The sequence below is a fragment of the Rhipicephalus sanguineus genome, chromosome 9, assembly GCF_013339695.2.
Source record: "Rhipicephalus sanguineus isolate Rsan-2018 chromosome 9, BIME_Rsan_1.4, whole genome shotgun sequence".
Classification (NCBI taxonomy): Eukaryota; Metazoa; Arthropoda; class Arachnida; order Ixodida; family Ixodidae; genus Rhipicephalus; species Rhipicephalus sanguineus.
Window position 1 is genome coordinate 27,665,605 of NC_051184.2, and position 21,766 is coordinate 27,687,370.

The following is a 21,766-nucleotide window of genomic DNA, read 5'->3' on the forward strand; positions in this document are numbered from 1 at the left end:
CGAAGCGCTTCCCCCGCCGGCTTCTCGGTACAGCGGATGGTCATTTTACGCATCGGCAGCGGACCCCACGGCCAAGCTCGTCGCGCAGCGGGCGCGCGTCGGCGTCCCGCAATGCGAGGCCAAACACGTTGCGCGCCTATTTTTCGTCGCCGCACCTAGGCATATTGCGCATCGTCACCGAATGCCGCCACCCAGCACATCGCGTGCTGTCTTCCCGGACTATGCGGCCGAGCACTTAGAGGTGAAATAAAGCACTGTTGATGCAATTTAGGCGCGCTTGGAGCCGTGCGTGGTATCGCCGTAAGCGCTCATGAATCATCTGAAAAAAATAAAAGCCTTGCAGAAAACCGTGTCCGCGACCGGGTGAATGATGAAGCGCATCGCAGGCGAGGTTTACAAATTAGCTTGACGAGTGAAACAGGGAGATGAATTCATATCTGCCCAGTTCGCGTCTTGAATAAACTGCTAAGGAATTCCTATTCCACCAATGTCTTGGCCATAACTGCCTGTTATTTAGGAGGAAGTGATAGGTTGCCATGATGAGAGCCGCTTTTAGTATCCTATAAAAATGATTCAATGATCAATTGCAATCAAGACTGTTAATTATGTTAATGAGAGCATGAATACAAGAAAGCTGGCAAATCATCATAGTACATGACCTACTTGAATTACAATATCTTGTTTTTTGTCATGTCTATTACACCACTTCATAACTTCGTTTAAAATTCATGCTACATGTTCTTTGTATATCAGAAAAGGATTTTAAGAAAAAAGAAAGAAAACAAAGGCACAACCGATGAAAGGCCACATGTGCAGGAGGTCCAACATTATAAAACACCTTAAAGATCGCAATCTTCTTGTGTTTTAGAGAAGCAAGGCACCTCAAACTAAAGACAGGGCACTCAAGAAAGTGCACATTACGAAGGACTCAAAAGATTACGACCCCAGTGCCTTTTGATGAAGTAATATCGTTGGTACAACTTTAAAAGCCGTTTTCTCAAAACGACTTTTCTTGCTTCCTGCTTCGCTTGTTCCGCTGATTTCTCACTGACCGCTGGGTCTATTTCAGTTCCGTTTTTTGTTCTATATTCCTTGAAGCACAGTTCAGGGCGTGACATTCTTGCTTTTTCAGTATGGCGTTTTGATAATTAGCTATTTGACGAGTTGCACAAAGCCTCGATGCCTGTTGCGCAGTCACCTCATGAAAAAGGAAAACTAAAAAAAATTTTGTTGCAAATAAAAAAATCTAAGAATGTCACGCCCGCAATCAGACATCTTAGAATGCATAGCACTTTGAACGAGTTTCCTATCGCATTTTTTAAGCGAGTCAGACTCGGAACAAGAGCAGAAGGTGAAATATATTGTAAATCAAAAAGTTGTAAAGATATATTCATGAAATTTCTACAGTAGCCTTAAAACAACATTTCAAATAAGTGTGCCAATTTTCATCAAAATCCATGAAGAAATAAGAAAGTTGGTATCGAAAGCCACGTCCCCCCTTAATGCTTTATGTGCTGTCGCTACCAGAAAGTTGAGCGCAAGTTTATTGCAACCAGACTGTGAATACCTGCGAGAATCCCTGTTAGCAAGTCGTACAACTAGCGTGGACATTTTTCCTTGGTTGTTTCCAGATTGCAATGATCTCTCCAGGCCTGAGTTCTTGCGAGCACTCCCTCAACACACTGCGCTATGCAGACAGGTATGAAAATGTTTTCTTAAAACGCTTGCAGATAGCAGTTGCAGACCGTAATGCATCAAAGGTTTCTTGTCCTTGCTTTCACAAAGGTTGGCATGATGTAACAACTTGCTTTGCTAAATTCATGGCAACAACCACTATTCACCAACTGTCATTCCTGGCAATGTGCACAGCGTAGCATTCGGTATTGGAATACCAGAGGTGCATATCGGTTGCATGCGACACAAGGAAGTCAAGGCTGGATTGCCTTTATTACAGTCCAACTTGGCTGCAATTAAGTCGCATGAGAACACGACCTTCATCACATCTGTCCAGACCTGCCTAATTAGTCAAATCCCTTTCTCATATTAATGAATACTAGTATACAGTATGATTACTGCTGTATGTTCAGCCACCTCAGTAACCATCTCAACTTGGTTATGGTGGGTCAGCAGGCTAGTTTGTGTACAATTATTTGAGCGCTCTTCAGGGCTAGAAACGTTGGTGAGATTTCTAATGGTGCTCTGTGTGTGCGTTTCCTTGCCGTGTTGTTTTAGTACCCAAAAAGTCGTGTTTTCAAGATTGCACTAACTTGCCCACGAAATGTCATTTCTAAGCCGTGCTTCTTGCTGGCCTTTGTAGAGTGAAGGAGCTCGGTGTTGAGGACAGCCCAGAGCTGAAGCCTGCATCGAATGAGGACGAGGAGATGGCTCCAGAAAGTGAAGAGGACGACAACCTCGCTCTTCTGAGGGCCTCCGATGTGAGCTGCTTTTCTTTACTGTTCAGTAAAGCTTGCGATGCCAAAATTTACACTGCAGGGCTAAGCCTTACTTGCTCTCAAAGCTCATTTTGACGGTTTGAAAATTCCGGCTCGTGTTAACTCTTCCCTCCAATCTATCTTGCAGGATGTCGAGATGTCCGGTGACATGTACACATTCCACGAAGCAATCTCCCACCTACAAGAGATGGAAGAAGAAATTCTGGATCTCCACAAAACCGTCGTTGAGGTACGTGTGTTCCATTTGCCACCTTCGTCGTACATTATCCTACCAAGGACATGGTTGTCAAACTAGGTAGCATCTTAAACTCTAGCATTGCATAGTTAATGCTCATAGCCTAAAGTGTTCAGTGCCAAGCATGTATGTGGAGGTACAGTCAAATCCTACTACAATTGAAGTTGTAAAATTTTTTAAAAATTTGTTGTTTTGCAACTGTACAGGTATGTAGTATACAAATAACTATAAAAGAAGCTGCTTATTGAAACGCTAGGAAACCTTTTATTACAGATGTCGGTTTGCCCTGCGCTGTTGCATTTGCTAGCGAGCATCAAGAGGCAGTTTCAGAATAGCGTACGCGAAGATGGCGTTTGTTGCGGTCGCCCGCTCTTTGTCTTAGCAGGGGCCTGCAAGAGGATAGAGTACGACAAATGCACAGTGGCAACAAATGCTAAAGCAAAGCTTTACGTACCCTGTTCTAAAACGCCGTAATGTGTTAACATCGTTGAAAACTGCTAGATCAGCATAACCAGACACTGATTAAAACTAGTCTGTATCGCAAGTGTCCAGGCACAAAGCTGCTGGAATCGGTGCGCGCTCCATAGAGCTTGATTTAGGAAAATGAAACTCTTTACGTTAGCGCCGTTTTCAATTACGAGACTACTAATTTCATAACTTCATTCAAACCTATCAGTAGAACCCCGCTGTTACGTTCCTCACTGCTGCGTTTTCCCGGCTGTTACGTCGTTTTCCGCCGGTCCCGGCATAGCTCCCATAGGATACAATGTATTGGGAACCCCGCTGTTACGTCGTAACTGTCTGACCGTTCCTGTATGATACGTCGCGAAGTGTGCTCGAAGCCGACCAAGTGACTACCGAAGAGAGCGGCCATGGTGCATTTTCTCGCAGTTTTTCCTGGTTTGACCGTAACATTAGCCGCATTAGAGGCGCAAGCAACAGGATCTTTCGATTGATGCAAACAAAAGCATCGCCTTCGAGATTCGCATTGCAAAGATGGCGTCTATGACGTAGTTGCTCGCGAAAGCAAGGCCTTCGAGATTGGCATTTATTATTAACAAAAGCATAGCCTTTGAGATTTGGATTGCACAAACATGGCGTCTATGACGTAATTGCCCGCGAAAGCAAGGCCTTTGAGATTGGCATTCACTTCTGCCATCGCGTTGGCGTAGACTCATCATCGTTATTTGTGGGAGGACGGGAGGAGTTCGAGCTGGTTAGAGCTCGTATGGCCGTGCGCGCGGTTCGCGGTCGGACTCGCCGCGCTGGTTGTGATTGCGTGTGCTTAGTTCTTTCATGCCTACAGCTATTGGTGTTAAAAAAAATCGCATACGTTGATTACATTTCTATGGATGAGGCCGTCCCCAGCGCCGCTTTTCTATCCGTCGACTAGATCGCGGCTGAGCGCGCCAATTTTCGTTCTGCTCGGAAGCATTGAAATAAAATTCTGTACCACTAAATATTTTGACGTTTTTCCTGTTTTTTCGGCTCTTGCGTTTCCCGTCTCTTACATTTATTTCTTACGGTCCCTTCAAAAACGTATCGGCGGGGTTCTACTGTAATGTGTTGCAAGTACAACATGCCGTTACTGTTTCCTTGGCTTGGCTTTTGAAAGCGCTGTCCTGAAGCAGCCTATAACTGACAATAGCTATTTAATGGTTGGCTGTTAAATGAAAATTAGTAGAGCTGTGCGAATAGCAAAATTTTGGGTGCGAAGCGAATTGGAATAATAAAGATTGAGTGCGAATCGAATCGAATAATTTCGAATAATTTTCGAATATTTCTCAAACATTTTTCGAATAATTCGAAGTGAAATTACAGAAAAAGTTGCAGAGAATCCCTAAGTATGTTCTTGTGAGATAGCAACATGAAAGTGTTTCTTTTCGCGAGGTAGATGAAGCACTGGTGGGGTCATATTTCATAGTTGTCTTTCTTATCAAGAATGAGGCAATGTAGAGGCCGAATTGTATTTATGTACATGATTTGGTGCAACCAAAGTGTTGCCGACAACACTTTACACGTGATAGGCAAAGATGCCATTTCCTCAGCCTCTCCTCCTCTTTCAACTTCTGTGGAAGCGCAACTAATGTGGTGGTCAAGGGTGTGCTCCCTTCAAGTCCGGAGTTCCAAATCTGCCTCGTAGACGTCGATATATAAGAACATCTGAAATTTTGGATGCTAAAAAGCTTCAGCGTCCGATTTTTCAGACTTCCTGCCCAAATTTCAGGTCCAAAACAGCATTAATTGAGCCCCCAACTCTGCCACATCTTTCATCTCCATATTGGAACCAGCGTTTTCTTGAGTTAATACATTTGCGACCGTAGCGGAGCTTGAAAGGCAGCTTTGCCGCAATACGGGGGTGTGATGAGGTGAAGCATATTGAAAATCTAGGGACCACTCTTTGTATCTTGGCTAAGTTCGACCGTAACGGAGCTTGAAAGGCAGCTTTGCCGCAATACGAGAGTGTAATGAGGTGAAGCATATTGAAAATCTGAAGGGGTCACTTTCAACTGGACGTTGACTGCATTTGTCTTTGGGAAGTTCGAATAGTTCGAATAGTAAAATTTCAGTGCGAATCGAATCGAATAGCAAACACTATTCGAAAAATATTCGAAATTTCGAATATTCGCACACCCCTAAAAATTAGCATGAAACGGTGTCCTTTTTATATCAATTCTCAGGCCAGCCAACAATGGGTGCACCAGGACATGGACCTCCTCACCATGACCAATGAAGTAGACTACGACCTTGACCGTAAGCGTTCCCGTTATTATGGATCTTCCGTTGTTGGTAATGTCTTCATTGCATGTACCACGAATGAATGCAAGCTTTGCGGTAAAACATGTTACCAGCTTACGTAGACAATCAAGCCTGGAGTAAGCAGGCTGCTATTAAAGGGAGCCGCAGTTCACCTGCACCAGCATATTACGCAAAAGCATATTACGCGTATGACTGCAATGGGCAATTTCGCAGGCAATAAAGGCATGCTCTTGTCACCGCCGTTGTTGCATTTTCCAAGGTCTTACGTTAATAAGCCAAGTGAGAAGGGTTGTGCACAGTTATCCTGCGTGCTTGGGTCACGTGATTTGTTGAGTTTTGGAAGTGCAGCCTAGTGAAGTTGCTCCAGAGTGACCGTTCCATGTTTTGCACCTTTCATGACTTTGCATATTCTTTGCTACAGACATACATCACGCACTCGTGACTACGTGTACGTAATCATGTGAATTCTGTTCGCAGTTTTTGGCACGTGGCACCAAGCAAGATACCAAGCATTAACCACTGTTTGTACTCTGATGGCTATTTGCAGTGATTCCACTCCTGCGCCAACTGCGCCAAAGTGCGCCAAATTGTATTTACTGCGCCATCCTGATAATATCGACGAAATTTGCGCCAAACTGCGCCAAAGTCTCGGGTTTGGGGGCGTCTATCACCGGCAGTCGCACCGCCGGCGCTTCAGAACATGTGCAGCTTGATCTTGGGGCTGCCAATAAAGTCGCAATCATGGACCAAGAATTATTCCGCTGAATAAATAGCGCTCGAGCGTGCGTTCCGAGTAAGCCACGATGCCATGCACGGTGCCGACGCAGCTTGTTCTGTAAGTCGGCTCGACAGCAAAACGCGCTCTCCGCAGAGGCTCGTGACGTCTAGGCCTATCGGTAGCGAGAAAGTGCGACGACGATTCATCGGCGGACGTCGTCTGTTCCAGAAACGCTGCTGATAGCTCGTTTCAAGCGTCGCACGGCACATAAGGAAAGCAGTGTTCTGTAATAACTACATGAGTGCCGCTAAAATGTCTGTCACTTCTGTTTCCGGACATCGCGGAATGAAATGTGGGATCGCTCGCAGTAGATATATGGGACAATATCGAATTTTCCTTGCTTCGCGTTTATGGAAGAGCACGCGAACGGTGGAAACGCGTTGGCACTTTTCCTCAGATATACTTTATCCATGGATCTTCATCCAGAACAGCTTTTTCGTAATTCCTTCCGCCAGCACGTCTTAGTTTGTAATTACTCTGCGGTAAATACCCCCTAAAAGGCCCTGCCCTTTCGAGCTCCCGTGCTAGGGTTCCAATTCGATTTTTTTTGCTTGCTTTTTTAAAAATGTCATCTCAGTAAAATCATATCTCCTGGTCGGAGCAGCCGCAAATGCGCAGCTGTCATTAGCGGGCCCGTCGCTGACGGCCCACAGTGAAGCGGCTACGCCATGTTACACGTCCGCCCCTTGCTTTCGTGGGTCAATAGCTAACGGTTAAAAAAACTAAGTTTCGCTTAAGAGCGAAGAAATGAATGCGATACCAAAAATTTGTATTGTGAAACGAAGTAAGACTAGCAGCTAACTCTTTTGGATCCGATCTCGCGTAACTCAACAAAACGCTAGTTTAAGGGAATATGGCCCTCCAGGAACCGAAGCGTTTTCTTGCTCTGAGTTCTCTAAACGCGAAGTAAGCGTTGAGAGCACAGCAAGTTTACGAGCCGTCTCCTGATGCCTCGAGATAGCGCGAGCGCAAGCGACTGCGCCCTTCGAACGATGCCCCCCCCCCCCTTCCGCTCCCCTGGCGTCCCTTCATGCTCCTTACGAAAGGCGGGCGGGGCGTTTCTTCTCTGTTTGATGAGCAATCGACGGCAGGCACGCACGCGGGAAGATGTTACCTCATGCGCTGTCCGGGCGGCGGAGACAGACGGCCGGCTAGTTTAATCTCCGCTTCAGCCGCGTTCGTCGCCAGCGCTCGCGAGCTTTTACCCGCGGCTAGAATGCGCGTGGTGATGTCATTAATTTGGACTTTATACGGAAAATTACGGCAACGGCGACGGCAAAAATCCACCGGGAGTGTCCATATAATTGCTATCACAAGGGTCAATGTACGGGGCAAGTTTTGCGCCCCCCCCTCTTAGGTGATTAGGGGGGGATGCCGCCCCCCCCTGTGCGCACGCCTATGCTCCTGAGATGATTTTTTAATGAGATTTGCAATGAATCGAAATATTTCTAGATGCAAAATTATTTGCTCCAAAGTGCTCCAAGATGAAAATTTTGCTGCTCCAAAGTGCTCCAAAACGGAAATTTTGCTGCTCCAAAAATTGCTCCAAATCAGAAGTCCTCAGTAGCATCACTGTATTTGTGTTACTTACAAATTCTTGTCCTCCTTTTCAGTGTACGTGCAAAAGCTCAAGGATCTACTCGCCGAGAAAATGGAGGTCCTCTCAAAATTCAACGGTAAAGTATGGCATTTGCTAGTGTGCATTGCGTAGCCATAGCACTAGGACCACCTCAGAATGACCAGTTTTCTCAAAGGGGCTTGTTATGGTGCTACAAGGCTCAATCATTCCTGCATTTATGGCTGGATGAAGCCTACCTACTATATCCACATTGCTGCATTGTAATAATGGCTGTCGTAAGTGCGATTAAAGGCCACAACTCTTGTTCACAAACTCGTGCTAACATATCGAATGCTAAAAGCTTACTACAGCCAGCATACATTTGTAGGTCATTAGCCTTTCCCTACACAAGAGCTGAGCTCGTCCACCGGGTTTGTACCGCACCTACTAAAGACGAGCTGGACTCGTCCACGCTGAAAGAAGTTTGGGGGCACCTCGTTTAGTCTATAGTAGACTAATCTGGAACCTATAGTAGACTGTAAATGGAACCTGTAGGGGCCAGTGAAATGTGTTCCGTTTCCAGGAAATGCATTTACTGGAACAGATGAACAGGGGTGCAGAATTAAAGTGCAAAACCAATCGTACCAGAGGTGCAGTTGTTCCATTAAGCAGCAGTTCCATTTAAAAGATTTCTATTTACCGGGAGTCTACTGTACCCAGATTCATTTTGTGGAGTTCTTGGCTTGAAGAGATGGCACCGTAAAAATTTAAAAACTCTCTCAAAGCATGCATTTTGGTCAAGAAAGGACTTGGTTCTAGTAACCAGAATAAAATGGCGCCCTCCTCTGTGCACGGGCAGCATGCACGTGCAGGCAACACCTCTTGTTAGAAAAAAAAAAGAAAAAGCTCTTTGACGAAGTTTTCTGGAATGATTTTTAAGTTCTCCCGAGTGTGGCAGCGACTACACAGAGCAGCATATTTTCTTTAAGGGGGGACACTGCTCTTAAAAATTTTTCTTTATTTCTTGATTGATTTTTATGAAACTTGACAACTTTATGTATATTTATGTGCTGATTTCAAATATCCAATTACTTTTGTAATATAGTGTGTAGTTTTTAAAACACAAAATATTTCGCGTGCCTATTGAGGAGCAAGATTGTTTCTAAACTGAGTGTGTTACAAAGAAAATCAGCATATCGCAATAATCTGCTATCGGAACTGTGTGCAGTGCAACAAAAATGGATGTTCTGAACCCATTTTAATAAAAGTTAGGGTATGTTGAACATTCGCGAGTGAGTCAATTTTAAGCTGGAATTTCACTTGTGAATGTTGAACAAACCATAGCTTTTGTTCTAATGGTGTTAGAACATCCATTTTTGTTGCACTGCACTCAGTTCTGATTCCAGATTATTGTGATATGCTGATTTACTTTGTAACTAACTCAGTTCAGAAAATATCTTGCTCCCCAAAAGACACATGAAATATTTAGTGTTTTAAAAAGTACACATCATACTAGAAAAGTAATTACATATTTGAAATTAGCACATAAATATACATACTCGGGAAGTTTCATCAAAATCAATCAAGAAACAAAACTTTTTTCAAGTGCCATGTCCCCCCTTAATCTGATTTGGACGAGGACAGTGTTTCATCATATTGGTGGTGGACACCAGCAGATGCAAACAAACCCCCACCGGCGCATCCAAATTTTCTTTTTCACTGGCTCCCTTGTCCCTGCACTTCCTTTATAAAATTTCATACATTTTCTGCGCTGAAGACTAGGTTAGGGCACTTTCTGTGGTGCAGTACAATGCAGCCAATCCTCTGCACCTTTTCAAAAAATATTTTGCTTGTTTCTTGCTAATAATGTGCCTTCAAATAGCTTTTTGAGTTGTTTCAAGACACGTAGAATCAAATGGGCAAAAAAATTAAATCTGTATTTCTGTATTGTTTTTGGACAAAAAGTTCTGTAGGGAAAGGGTTAAATCTAAGTAAAGTACACCCACTAGTTGAGATTCCACAAGCCTGCATGCGATATATTTCACAGGTGATGATATACTAGTAAACTAGCAGAAAAGTAAAATGCCAATTCTTGCAATGTCATGTGTACAAGTTTTAAATGGACAATGGAAAATCTTCTATGATGTGGTGAACAGAAACCAGATATGGTAAGTCTAGATGGCCATTGTGACGTGACTTGTCCTTGCTAGGGCCTCGATGCAACCCTCCTTCCTCAGGCGCTTTATCGGGTTTTTTTTTTTTTTTTTTTGCTGTGTCGAGGATCACCTAAACATTTTGCAAGAAGCCTTTTTCTTAAATGTAGAGCAGGGGTCTCAAACTAGTCTCGGCTAGTGGACCGCAGTCGCGAAACTGAGTCTCCCGATGGGCCAGGACAGTAAATAATAGCAGGGGGGAGTTTGAACAGTATGTCCGCTAACATTGCCATTGGAGTACTGAAATCTGGGTGCAGATTCTGAAGTATAGTTTTTGTTCCGCAGTTATAACACAAGGGGACTGCATTGGGTGCCTCGCGAAAGAAATTCTTGGGACCAGTCGAGTCTGTCTAGCTCGTGAATATTAAAAAAAAAATGTTTAAAATATTTGAAGTCATGTGCGGGCAGGGCGGCTATACTCGGCGACAACTTATCTTGACAGTGGAGCGAAGGCTACGGTAGAGGCGGGGCTTCCGCACATTCGTGTTGCTCCGCAAGTAGTGCGGCATCTTGAGGCTCATTTCGGTTTTGCTCACTTGCATTGCTAACTTGTTTAGAAAAATATATACACGAAAAATGGGAATGGGAGGAAGATTTCGACTGTTCAGCGTACATTTTAGCATCCTATTACGAGCATATTTTTCTTGGAGAACTAAGCAGCGCGTTTGCGGCCGCACATTGACAGACTATGTCACGGACTCCATGTTTACTTTAGAAAACGGGCGTGCTGAAAAGGTGATGCTGTCCAAGAAATGGAAAGAAAAGGAAGGCATTCTTGAAAAGTGCACAATAACTGTATTTTGCCTACGACTTCCCGCAACTGTTCGAGTCTCGTAATAAATAAAGCAGTATTTCTTTCAGCAAGGCAAATGAGAAAATTATCGGTAAGCTTAAGTACTATTTTTTGGCGCGGTAGCAGGCATGCGCTTCGGTTCTGTAGCTTCCACAGCGCTGTCAAGAATTGTCGCAGAGTATAGCAATAAAGCCGCAGGCTGCGTGTTTGAGACCCCTCATGTAGAGCCTAACATATGGCAAGATATTTCATTCTCGTTAGTGCCACCTTGTTCGCCTTTTGCCCCCGGTTATGGCCACTTCTCATTTAGCATTTTATTTTTAGAGTTAATAATTGTGAATGATCCCTTTGAGGCACAGTAGTTTGCCGGAACTGTACCTTTGACAGTGTCGCGCCCTCTTTGCCTTTTCAGAAAAGGTCACTGGCTTCCAGCAACACTTGGCAGAGGAGGAAAAAATGAGCATGAACATCAAGCGTCCTGTGAAATGAATCTTGCTCCCGTCTCTCCTCGCCAGCTTTCTCTTTTTTTTTTTTATTGACAAACAATGTTGTAATATAATTGTACACATATTTTAATTGACTGCCTATTATTTTTAATCCCCTGTAAATAAGCTTTTACTTTTAAACTAGCTAAACATCCCACCTCACGTCATGTTGAAAGTGACAGTGAATTAGCGCTCCTATATTTTTTGGGGGGGCAAGGGGGGTGGGTTGGGAGGGGATTTGCACGCTTAGTCTGGAGCCCCAGACCTTATAATACAACATCATAGACTTCAGACTCTGCTCAGGCAGCGCTCTGAAAAAAGACTCCAGTGCCCTCATCGCAGGCCTGGCGCTAACTGGGTAGTGCAAAGGGAGCAGTCCACAAGAGAATGTGCATAGGCTACAATAGACCACCCCCTTCTTTCGTTTGTCAAGGCATGGTGTCATGAAAATTAAGGACCTGGAAAGCTTCTTCCACCAATCCACACTACAGGAAAGTAATGTAACAATTGTTGGGGCTTAACGTTCCAAAATCACGATATGAAATGAGGGGTGCTGTTGTGGAGGGATCCAGAAATTTCTCCCACCTGGGGTGCTTTAATGTGCACCAAGTACACGGGCCTCAAGCATTTTCGCCTCCATCGAAAATCTGACCGCCGTGGCCGGAATTCGATCCAGTGACTTCGGGTCGGCAGTCAAGCACCATAACCATGGCGGATGCTTCAGAAAAGTAGGGAGCTCATCAAAGCGAACTGCGGGTACAATGCAAAAGAAGTTTGTTGTACTTGCGAGTTGCAGCGCACCGAAACGAGAGTGAGTTCAAGGCAAGCCCTCGGACATCCATTCTCTAGCGCCTAAATGCGTTAAATTTGGGTAATGAAGTGCGTACACAGTCACTTTGGTTACCTGTGCATAGTGCGATCAGTGGTACAAAGCTCTCTTTATGAGGGACGAATGGCCCCGGCTGTTTTTGCCTTTTCAGTTGCATTCTCCCTTCAGCTCTCGCTTCCTGTGCATTGGATGGTTTATTGCACATCTTTGAATGTTGTTAATGTGCTAGTTAAAACTGGAACATTGAGCCTTCAAAACATTTGTGTGCGATGCTTTGTGGTGATGATTAATTCAAATTATGGGAGGTTGCGGTGTGAATGATGTTTATTGCGCACACCTCCGCTGCTCTCTCCGCGTTACCCGGCGCGCACCGTGGTTGGACTCTGATGAGCTTCGTAATCAAGGTTGCCACGGTTCTCGTCAGGGCTATGCAAAACAATGACAGCAGGGCCACATTATCGCACTTCTTCATGCTACCAGCTGAGAAGAATGAAATTCACTTACCCAACACGTGTAATGGCCCGTATCCAGCGCTCTCGCCTTTCTGCTACATACGACAGCTATGGAAAACCTGAACGTTGTCATTTACATCCGTGGCAATTCACAATGCAACGGTAGCGTCAATTGCGCAGTCTCTTCATAGTGCACGGAGCTGTCACGTTTGCTTTTATTTTCGTCATCGTTCTGGCGAGTAATCCAACAAGCACTTCATGGCGGTTCGGTGGCACGTCCAACTAGCGGAGTGAAATTCATAGCTCTTTTAGAGTGCTAAGTGCGCAAACCACACGCAATATTAAGTTATATCGCTGTTTCGCACTCCCTAGTTGCACATGGTTTCACACCAAACTTTAAAAGGGAGTTTCACTTTGCACTACTCAATTCCTTCCTTCTCGCTCCAACAGGTGACATTATGAGTCTTGCAAAACTCCAGAGTCTGACGTCTATGTGCTTGCCACCATAGTTGTACCATTGAAATCTCGTGTATGAATAAAGTGTGCTGACCCTCTGTACATGAGTTACTGTGCGTTCCAGCGTAATTGCTGGCTCTCTTGCAAGTGCTGTAATGTAGTACAGTAGTCAATTTTGCTTGAACGTGCACACAGTCTGATTAGAGCTGGTGGCAACATTCCAGAAGGTTCTTGTACGTCGTGGCACAGCTTGCACAAAGCGATAATTCTTGCAGCAGCCTTAGCGAATGAAATCTGATCTCTGAAAAAAAGTCTATGTTAAAGGAGTGTATGGTATTTAAGAGTTGTGCTGCACAAGTATAGCGTGGCCCAAAGTCTCCAAATTTGTGTAGTACTAAGATTTTGCTGTAGGCAAATTGCAGTTTCCGGGGCAGCCACCAAACCTGTTCATGCAAGGGTGTAGGGCTGTTTAGTGCCCTGCAGGCTTGCGGTGCAGTAAGACAGATGTGCTTTGCCATAAGTGCAAGGAAGGCACCATGGTACATTTAGCTCATCTATGAAAGTAATGTTCTGTGGAGTTCTGTGAAGCTGTGCAAAATGAGTAAAAAAAAACGTGCACCTGTTGCTGTTCCTTTTTGGAAAGATCCCTCTCTGCACTTGATCTGCCAACAGGTTTTACTTGATATGGACCAGTTTATTTTGATATAAACCACTGCACCTCTGGGATGGCTTCACAGAACATTACAAAAATTGGCTACGCAATCGGCTCTTCAAAGCTGTTGGCTTGGCATGGCTTGGGATGGCTCTGGCAGCGGCCTCTCGTGCCGTCGCATGGCACACTTCCCAATAAACTAAACCGAAGAGACTGCAGCATAACACGGTAAACAGAAGTACACAAGATTCAGAAGCCGCGTGATCGCTGGTGTGCTCTGCACTAGTTGGTTCCTGTTGATGGCCGTACAGTAATTCTACACCACTTCACAACAGATGCTTGTCCTACCACCAGGTACAAGCTGTGGTACTGTTCAGGCTTCAGATGTCTCTGGCACAAATACCTTGCGCCACATGTCGCTAGCTTCGAGGACTCTGCCTTGATCGTTGTCGTTTGCAGCGCTCAAGACTTGCTACTTGGAGTTTGCACGCAAAGTGGGCATCCATCACTGCACGTGGTCCCCCCCCTTCTGTGCTTAAATTTTTAATAAAGAAGTTTCATTAATGCCATTCTGAAATTTTCTGGTACCTAATTTCTGGTTGCAGTAACTCTGGCTGGAGTCCAGTGTCTGTGGTACGCTGCAGCTTCTTTTAAGGCGATCGTGTTAAAGAGCTCGTTTAGCAGAAATTCTGGGTCTGTTGCGAGCGAAAAGTCAAGGTAGTAGATGCAAATAAATGTTCGGTTCGAGTGCGAATTAACGTAAGACTTTTGCATGCCAAGCAGGTGTTCTACCACAGAGCCATGCCCGCGCATGAAACTGTTTCAGGAAAAAAAAAACCCTATGAGAATGTCGTATAGTGCAAGGAGTCTCCATAATCCATGCAATATCGTGTGGCAGAAACATAAATTCACACCAGGCAACAAGCATGTGAATTACGCAATGAGCGGTTGGTTTAAAGGCCCACCGATTACGAAGTGCACAGACAATCGCTATCAGCAACAGCTCCACAAAGCGTGCAGTTGCACATGTTGCCTTATGGAGGTGCAGTGGGTACTTTGCCCATTTGCAAAAGGAATTATGGCATAGTGGGCACTTCGCAACTGCACTTGCAGTAGGTATTCTAGGATAGTTTGAAATGGCTAATGTACAGACGTTTCTTTCCTTACGGCACGGTTGAGATGTACAGACGAGTCCACTGTTAAAGGGAACACTTGCGTGCAGGGCATGTCCGGATTTCGATCTTTTGCGAAATCAGTGGCATCGATTTGCATAAGACTACTGGTAGTTGACAGTTCTGATTTCTCTCGACAGACTGGTGCAGTGAACGACCAATGTTTTCACGTGTATTTGTAGTTAGGAGGCCAGCAATTTGAAAGGTGCACATTCGAGTGTTCCCTTTAACAGTGGACCGTACTGTACACCGAGAAGCAAAGCAAGGCTAGCGATTGAGAAGGTAATGTATATTGCGCTCTACTCTTGAAAATGAAACTCAAGTGTCAAAGTTTTTACATTTACACCACAGCTTTCCTAAAAAAAAAACACTTTTGGACTTTACTGCTTGTGACAGTACTGTTGCACTGCCAAATAGTATCTCAAATAATTCCACAGATTGTACAATGCACTGATTGTTTATGAAATTGTGCAGTAAAACGAATTTCACATGAATATTCTCATTGCAGCAAATATATGCAAAATGATTTTAAATACCATAAAATCCCGAGCAAGCGCCCTCTTTCCCTTTTCGGGAGATTTGAAATATGTGGCAACGACTGAGCAAGTTCCCCCCCCCCCTGCCATTTTCTTTTTTTAGACCTGTTCTCTGCTACAGAATCTAGAAGCAGCGGTTCCTAGGAACTGAAGTTCTTAGTCTTTAGATATGAACACTATTTCTTAGTACTTTTACAGTGCGGTGCCTCGGGGTTGCATACAGAGTTCTTGCAGATTGTCTGAACACTTGAGTGTTTTTCGCCCTTGTCGGAACACTGAAATTTCTTGCGAGGATTCCCTTTGGCTCAGTAAAAATAGTAAATGCATGTGTATTCAATATAGCATTTCACTAGAAGCACAGGTGTGAGTTTCTTGGAGGCTCGTTCGCCGCCATCTTGAGTTTTGGTCCGCGACCCAGCAAGGGTGCCCCCCCCCCCTTCCAAATTTTGTCAGATTATCTTTCACCGTAGGGGGGGCACTTGATTGGGATTTTATAGTATGCACTAGGCTATATTTGCCATCAATATCTTGTAGATGTATCACACAAGTCATCTCACCTTCAAAAATTTGTGCCAGTACTCCTTCACAGCGAACCTGACTTCTTTTATTGAGGAGGGCTGCTTTACGGCATAGTTAAGAAAAGCGAAAAACTTAAGACTTGTATAAATATGAATGCCTTCTTTCCCGATTTATTGAATGTCCTACGAAGCACAGTACTGTACTGCTTGTAGGATCAGCCTTTAGCCATATGAAAAATGCACTCGCGATATTGTGGACAATCAAAGCTGTTATTCACATGGCCCACACGAGTTGAAAGAAGGGGGTTCTGGCATCCTGCCGTTCGCGGGTGAAGTATGCTATTGCTTTGTTACAAAGCGTGTTGCAGAAGATGGAGCAAGTTTATAGGATTTAGATAACCATTTAGATTTCACAAATGTTTAAAAAAAACATAGAATGATAGAAGCTAAATCGGTGCTTCATAAGTAATAATAAGATTTGTCAGGTTCGTTTTGGGAAGCCACTTTCCTTCCATGTTAGAAACACGAGACGTTTCTCTGTACAGAACCCCGATGTCAAATTCCATGTGTTAATTTACTTTGCTTATAATGGTTGGTCAATCACTGACTCGGGATGGCTTAACTGCCCAAATGTAGCAGGTTTGATCTTCTTATTGCATCTTGCTACAAAACTACTTGACTAATGTACACTAGCTCTGCACACCATTTCAGTTCGGCACTATATTTGCCAGTATTATTGATGCAATATGTGCGTGGAATATAACCAGGCTCTAAGCACACATCTGAACGTGCCCTCGGATTGCTGGCAAAGCTAAGTGCAACATTGTGTTGGGCTTCCATGCAACTAGGCCACATGCAGAAAGCAGACAAAGCACGCCAGTAGCATACTAGACTTCTTTATTTGATAACGTGAACTAATAATTTTGTCTCGCAATGTAGGCAGCACAAAGCGCCAATCAGTTTGTTCCAAGAGCCAATGGCAGAAAGACGAGTATTTGTTGCTTGCAGACCTGCAGTGATGCAGCAGTGACAAAATAAGTTTCAGCCCGCACCCCCCCTTCTTTATTTGTATATAGACACTTCCGTCACAAACACAAGCAACACGCAGTATTCAGCTTAAACATAGACCTTTCCTTTAGCACAACAACAATTCCAAAAACAACCTGCTTGCAACACCTATCGACAGCTTTTCTCGCAAACGCAGGGACTCACCGGCAGCTCCACATGGGAGTGCATTCTAAAGCCACACCCAGTCTTCTGAATGTCTGCACCGGAAATCTGTCGTCACCGCACTTCTGCAAACTTTCTGGTTAGACTACGGGGCATATCACACAAAAGGGGAGTCGTGTTTACATATGTACAGAGCCCCACGCAAAACTTTTTATTTCCACCATCATGTGCTATTCGCACGTGCGTGCTTGGCCAGCGCGTACATTTATTTGATCGCATGCGCCTTTCCTAGTTGCCGAGACGTATACGGGGTGAAGGAGGAGCAACTGACGACGCTTGCTCTAAATGACCGCACACACGCGGTCAGGCGGGAGAAGACTCGGATAAATACAACACAAACGTGGTATGGAAGGTTTCGTACGAGATGCGCCGAGGCTCGACTTGCACTGGCTCCTTTACCAAGGAGTTGGGACAATTGACTGCATGCATGCACGAGCTGCTACGGCAGTGTTCCACAAAAAATGTGAGAATATCCAATATCTGTCTTAAAAATCTTTCGTGAGTGTAATGAGCACAGCTATGCTCGGTTACAATCTGAGGAGGAAAAAAATGCAAGCTCCGTCCACAAAACTGCGGTGCACCTGCCCTTCACATGTGAAAGACATTTGTGCTAGCTGGTTTCCGCTTGAACCTCAAGTACCTTTCCTTGGCTAATGTAAATACTACGCATAGTATTAAGAGTCACAGGTTCATCCATACTACGTGAAGTGTTACGTTTGCCTGAGCAGCGATGTCAGAATACACGATGAAATTCACCAGGATGTTCAAGTTTCCAAACTAAAACCAGCAACACAAGCGTGTGTCTGTATGGGAAAGTCAGCTATCTGAAACAATCGAGAAGCGCTTCACATCATGAAAATGAGTAAGCGTTATTGGATTGAGCATTTATGCATATTCTCTCTGTGGCAGGGACAACGACTGTGGGCGGAGCCGACATTTGTAGTTGTGTAGATGAATACATCTTTTGTATGATCCTTTATGTTGCACTGCTGTTCTTGTGATGCACAAACATTCTCCTGTGAGTTTTAGGCATGCAGTCCCGTGTTCAAATCGTTTGTTTACGCATACGTGCTACTATGACAAAGTAGCTGTGGCATTTTGCTGCAGATTATAGCTCGAATCCTCCATTTTATTGGGGCAAAGTGTTAGGATCCTCGCTCACAAATTACAGACAGGTACACGCTTAAGAGCCGGAAGTAGTAAAACTAAATTAAAGTCCTCCACAACAGAATTGCTCGAAGCCTCAGTACTGCTGCAACACGTTGTTTCCTGCCCTCTTCCCCTCCCCCAGCGTTGGGTAGCAAATCAGATGCAACCTGGTCAACCTCTGCCTGTGTAAGAATGTGTATCCGATGGAGGGCTAATATTTTATACGACAATCGTAGCAATTAATCTCATTTTGAGGAGGGATGGACATTGTATCACAAAATCTGTGAAGCAAATGAAAATAAATAATATGAGAAAACCAGGAGTGGCAAGTGCTTGAATGTCCTTTCATGACTGATAAGTTGAACGGGGAATGTCGCTGGAGCCAATGTTTCAACAAGATCTGTTGAAACATTAGCTCCAGTAACATTCCCTGTTTGACAATTTTTCATCACTTTTAAGCCTCCATCTTCCCCTGAACTTCTATCTTGGACTTCTATAACTGGACAGTCGAAAGCTATGTACAGGGTCGGCCACATCTAAGGTGAACAGCTTATCAGTATTCAAGCTGGTAAAACCAGAATGTTCATTCTAGTACTTCATGATGGAAATGTCCATTATATGACTTACAGTAATGAGCTTTCTTCTTTTGTATATTTGAGGCTATAATATCAAGGAAAAATTCTCTTATTTCTTATCGCTCGGATTATGACATTCTGGACTTCAGTTGCCATGGTGCGTACGTGGTAACGCAGCATGGCGATTGGCCACGGTACATTACCACGTACCACCACCGCACGTCTAAACCGGAAGTTTTGGCTAATATAGAAAGTGCTCAAAGGCACCATGTATAGCGATGTAACTTGTGGGTGGCGCACTGCCCTGTTTGTATTGCTGTGTAGCTTCTAGCGCACATGTGGCAACGAAAGAAAAATGAACGTGCTCGTTTTAGGCAATGACTACACTTATATTTGACGGACAAAAAAAAAAGGTTCGTTACAGGAGATTCATGATGCAAGATTATTTAAGATAATATCAAAGTGTAACAAGGCCCCTTTAGCAAACTGACCTGTTGTGCTGGTGCGTATGCAGTCTGGAAAACTCGCAAAAAAAATTGTATTTCTGCGGTGCCTGTCGACGTGATCTGCCCCACTTTACACATCAGTGACCAATGCTGATGTCTCCCTCCCCCCATGTAATACCCTTGTAATGAGAGCCTTCGGGGGCATTTTAATAATAATAATAATAATAATAATAGAAATAACAACTCGGGTCACCAAAAAGTAGCCACAGTCCGGTAACAAGCCAGTGTAACTCAAGCCTCTAACCCTAATGTTAATCAATGCTGCTTGCAACAATAGCAGTGGTAGTCTCACAGAAGGTTAACTTACTGTGTTTGTCTTGCATTATTTACAGGAGACAACCCTTCGTCACTAACTCTCATTATAGTCGATCTGTACACGACTGTGCCAATATGTAACACCATTTTGGATGTAACATATGTCTTGCGCCTACGCCATCTGCCAGAAGCACACACAAAAATTCGCAACGTCGTTTTCTTCTGCAATGTGTAGGTTTTTTCTGAAGCTGCTTCAGGGATGATGAGCACAACTCTGACATCAGCACGCCTTAAAAACCTGAATGCAACACAGGCTTGATGCCCTTCCATTTGCAACAGCTCCTACATTCATCCAGACTTATCTTATTTATCTTATGTGGCCCGCCTGTTAAAGACATAAAGGGGTAGATGGGAGCAATGGGCTTGGAGCACTTATTTCCTCGTGCCACTAACACGATTGGTCAGCTTAATGTTAACTCTTGATCATTCATCACGCTCAACTTGCAAAATTTGTCTCTGCACCAGGACATTACCCAACCAAACCCCAAATTAACATTGTTCTCAGATGAAGTTGGGAACTAATTCCAGGTAATACGGTAATCAAACTTAAATACTATTGGCCTGACAATTTGTGCAAACAGGTCAGAACACCATGCACATACACATTGCGCTTGTTCTGGGATACGTTATGACATTAACTATCACCGCCAGTACCAGCATCAACAGTTAGATGCTGAAACTCTGTGTTGCAAACAGGTTTTTATGGCAGCTAATCATCGCGCATGCTATGTTGAATCAAACATGTTGCAACGTGAATAACAACTCTATTTTCACTGGAGAGCAGGATTGTTCAAAGACAAGATTGCACATGACATTTGGTGAGCAGGGGTCAGCACGTTCACAAATGTACACCGTTAAAAGTTTCATATTCGCAACAAAAATGGCTGCCTAACTAGCTACCCTCTGTCCTTCCGTTAAAATGTTTTGTGTTCGTGCATGTCGTCAACAACTTAGGCATTACGTGAGCTGAGAAACCATCCTGCCAGTCTAGTAACGCGACATTTCCTTCGGTAAACCAAAATATTTCCTTCTGGTATCTGGTGCCAGTGGTTAGTGACAAGCCTTGGTTACTTGAATAAAACCTAATGCTTCCTTTGCTTAATGGCCTATGTGTCCACAGCAGTTAATTAGACAACACGAAAAAAGGAGAGAGCAGCCAGCCTTTCACACATATGTACATTCGTTTCAACTTCAAAAAAGATCTCTTAAATAGAAATAAATATATATGCTCGTCTCTGTGTACATAAAAAAAAAAAAAGGAACATCACTAAATTTGTAAAACACTAAAACAACAAAGGTAAATTACAACTTCTTTTCGGAGCATCACTGTGACTCGATGCAGTGGGAGCGTACCAGGTTTGTTTTGGCCACTGAGAAAGCAGAGGCTGCTGTTTACCTGAGCAAAAAGTGTTATTCAGTTTACCAGTGCGTCGAGAATACAGGGAGGAAAGAATATACTTAAACCGCATGTGAGCTCTACGTCGATAACATGCCGTTGGCAACAGGTACAAGTTACGTTAAGGTCTAACAGCCCCTCTTTCTCTCACACATTCTCTCTCTGTTTCTAGGCAGGCGACCAGTGTTGACTCTCGACCTGCCAAATGCAACTCGATGCGCACTGTCGGGAATAGTGCTAGGACTGATACCTTTGCGGCACAGCCGCGCTATTTGGTGACGTCCTGATGTTCGTGGACAGTGAGCGCGGATGATGTTTTTTAAGGAAAAAAAAATAACGGAAACGAACGCGTCCCGCCTTGCGGCTTAAGTTGCAAAAACGTTTCGAAGACTCCGTGAGACCGGAAGCACAGCCTTGGATTTGTGTCACCCTTGCGTTAGAGGTCCTCGATAGCTCCAGTCTGGAGGAAGCGGTGCGTCAGCAGCTCCTCCGCAGTGGGTCGTTCAGCGGGGCACCTGCAGTGTTATTATTTATTGGTATTACAGTGCAACAACGGTCACAAGGGGGAACGAAAAAATGTGAGCAACAGTGTGTCATTACAGATTTCGATACTTGTTGTAAAGCAAATTTGGTAATGAATGGTCGTTCTTTGTTTTTTTTTTGCTGTGCTATAGTACTGAAACACCAGGATAAAACGAGAAAACA

At 44.2% G+C, this 21,766-nt stretch overlaps 2 protein-coding genes across 3 annotated transcripts in view; one reads left to right on the plus strand and one right to left on the minus strand.

The window, feature by feature from the left end:
• The window catches only part of LOC119404846 (kinesin-like protein KIF2A), a 46,689-nt gene extending 35,319 nt beyond the window's left edge, over nucleotides 1-11,370 (plus strand). For both annotated transcript variants that reach the window (XM_049419030.1, XM_037671528.2), the window contains 6 exons: nucleotides 1,632-1,699; nucleotides 2,318-2,435; nucleotides 2,581-2,682; nucleotides 5,370-5,442; nucleotides 7,840-7,902; nucleotides 11,203-11,370. In XM_049419030.1, the coding sequence (XP_049274987.1) occupies nucleotides 1,632-1,699; nucleotides 2,318-2,435; nucleotides 2,581-2,682; nucleotides 5,370-5,442; nucleotides 7,840-7,902; nucleotides 11,203-11,279 (501 nt within the window). In that variant the 3' untranslated portion in view covers nucleotides 11,280-11,370. The remainder of the gene's footprint in view (nucleotides 1-1,631; nucleotides 1,700-2,317; nucleotides 2,436-2,580; nucleotides 2,683-5,369; nucleotides 5,443-7,839; nucleotides 7,903-11,202) is intronic.
• Nucleotides 11,371-16,770: 5,400 nt separating this feature from the next.
• Nucleotides 16,771-21,766, minus strand: part of LOC119404845 (uncharacterized) — a 48,396-nt gene continuing 43,400 nt past the window's right edge. The window contains exon 15 of the mRNA XM_037671524.2: nucleotides 16,771-21,576. Coding sequence (XP_037527452.1) covers nucleotides 21,498-21,576 — 79 coding nt within the window. The 3' untranslated portion in view covers nucleotides 16,771-21,497. The remainder of the gene's footprint in view (nucleotides 21,577-21,766) is intronic.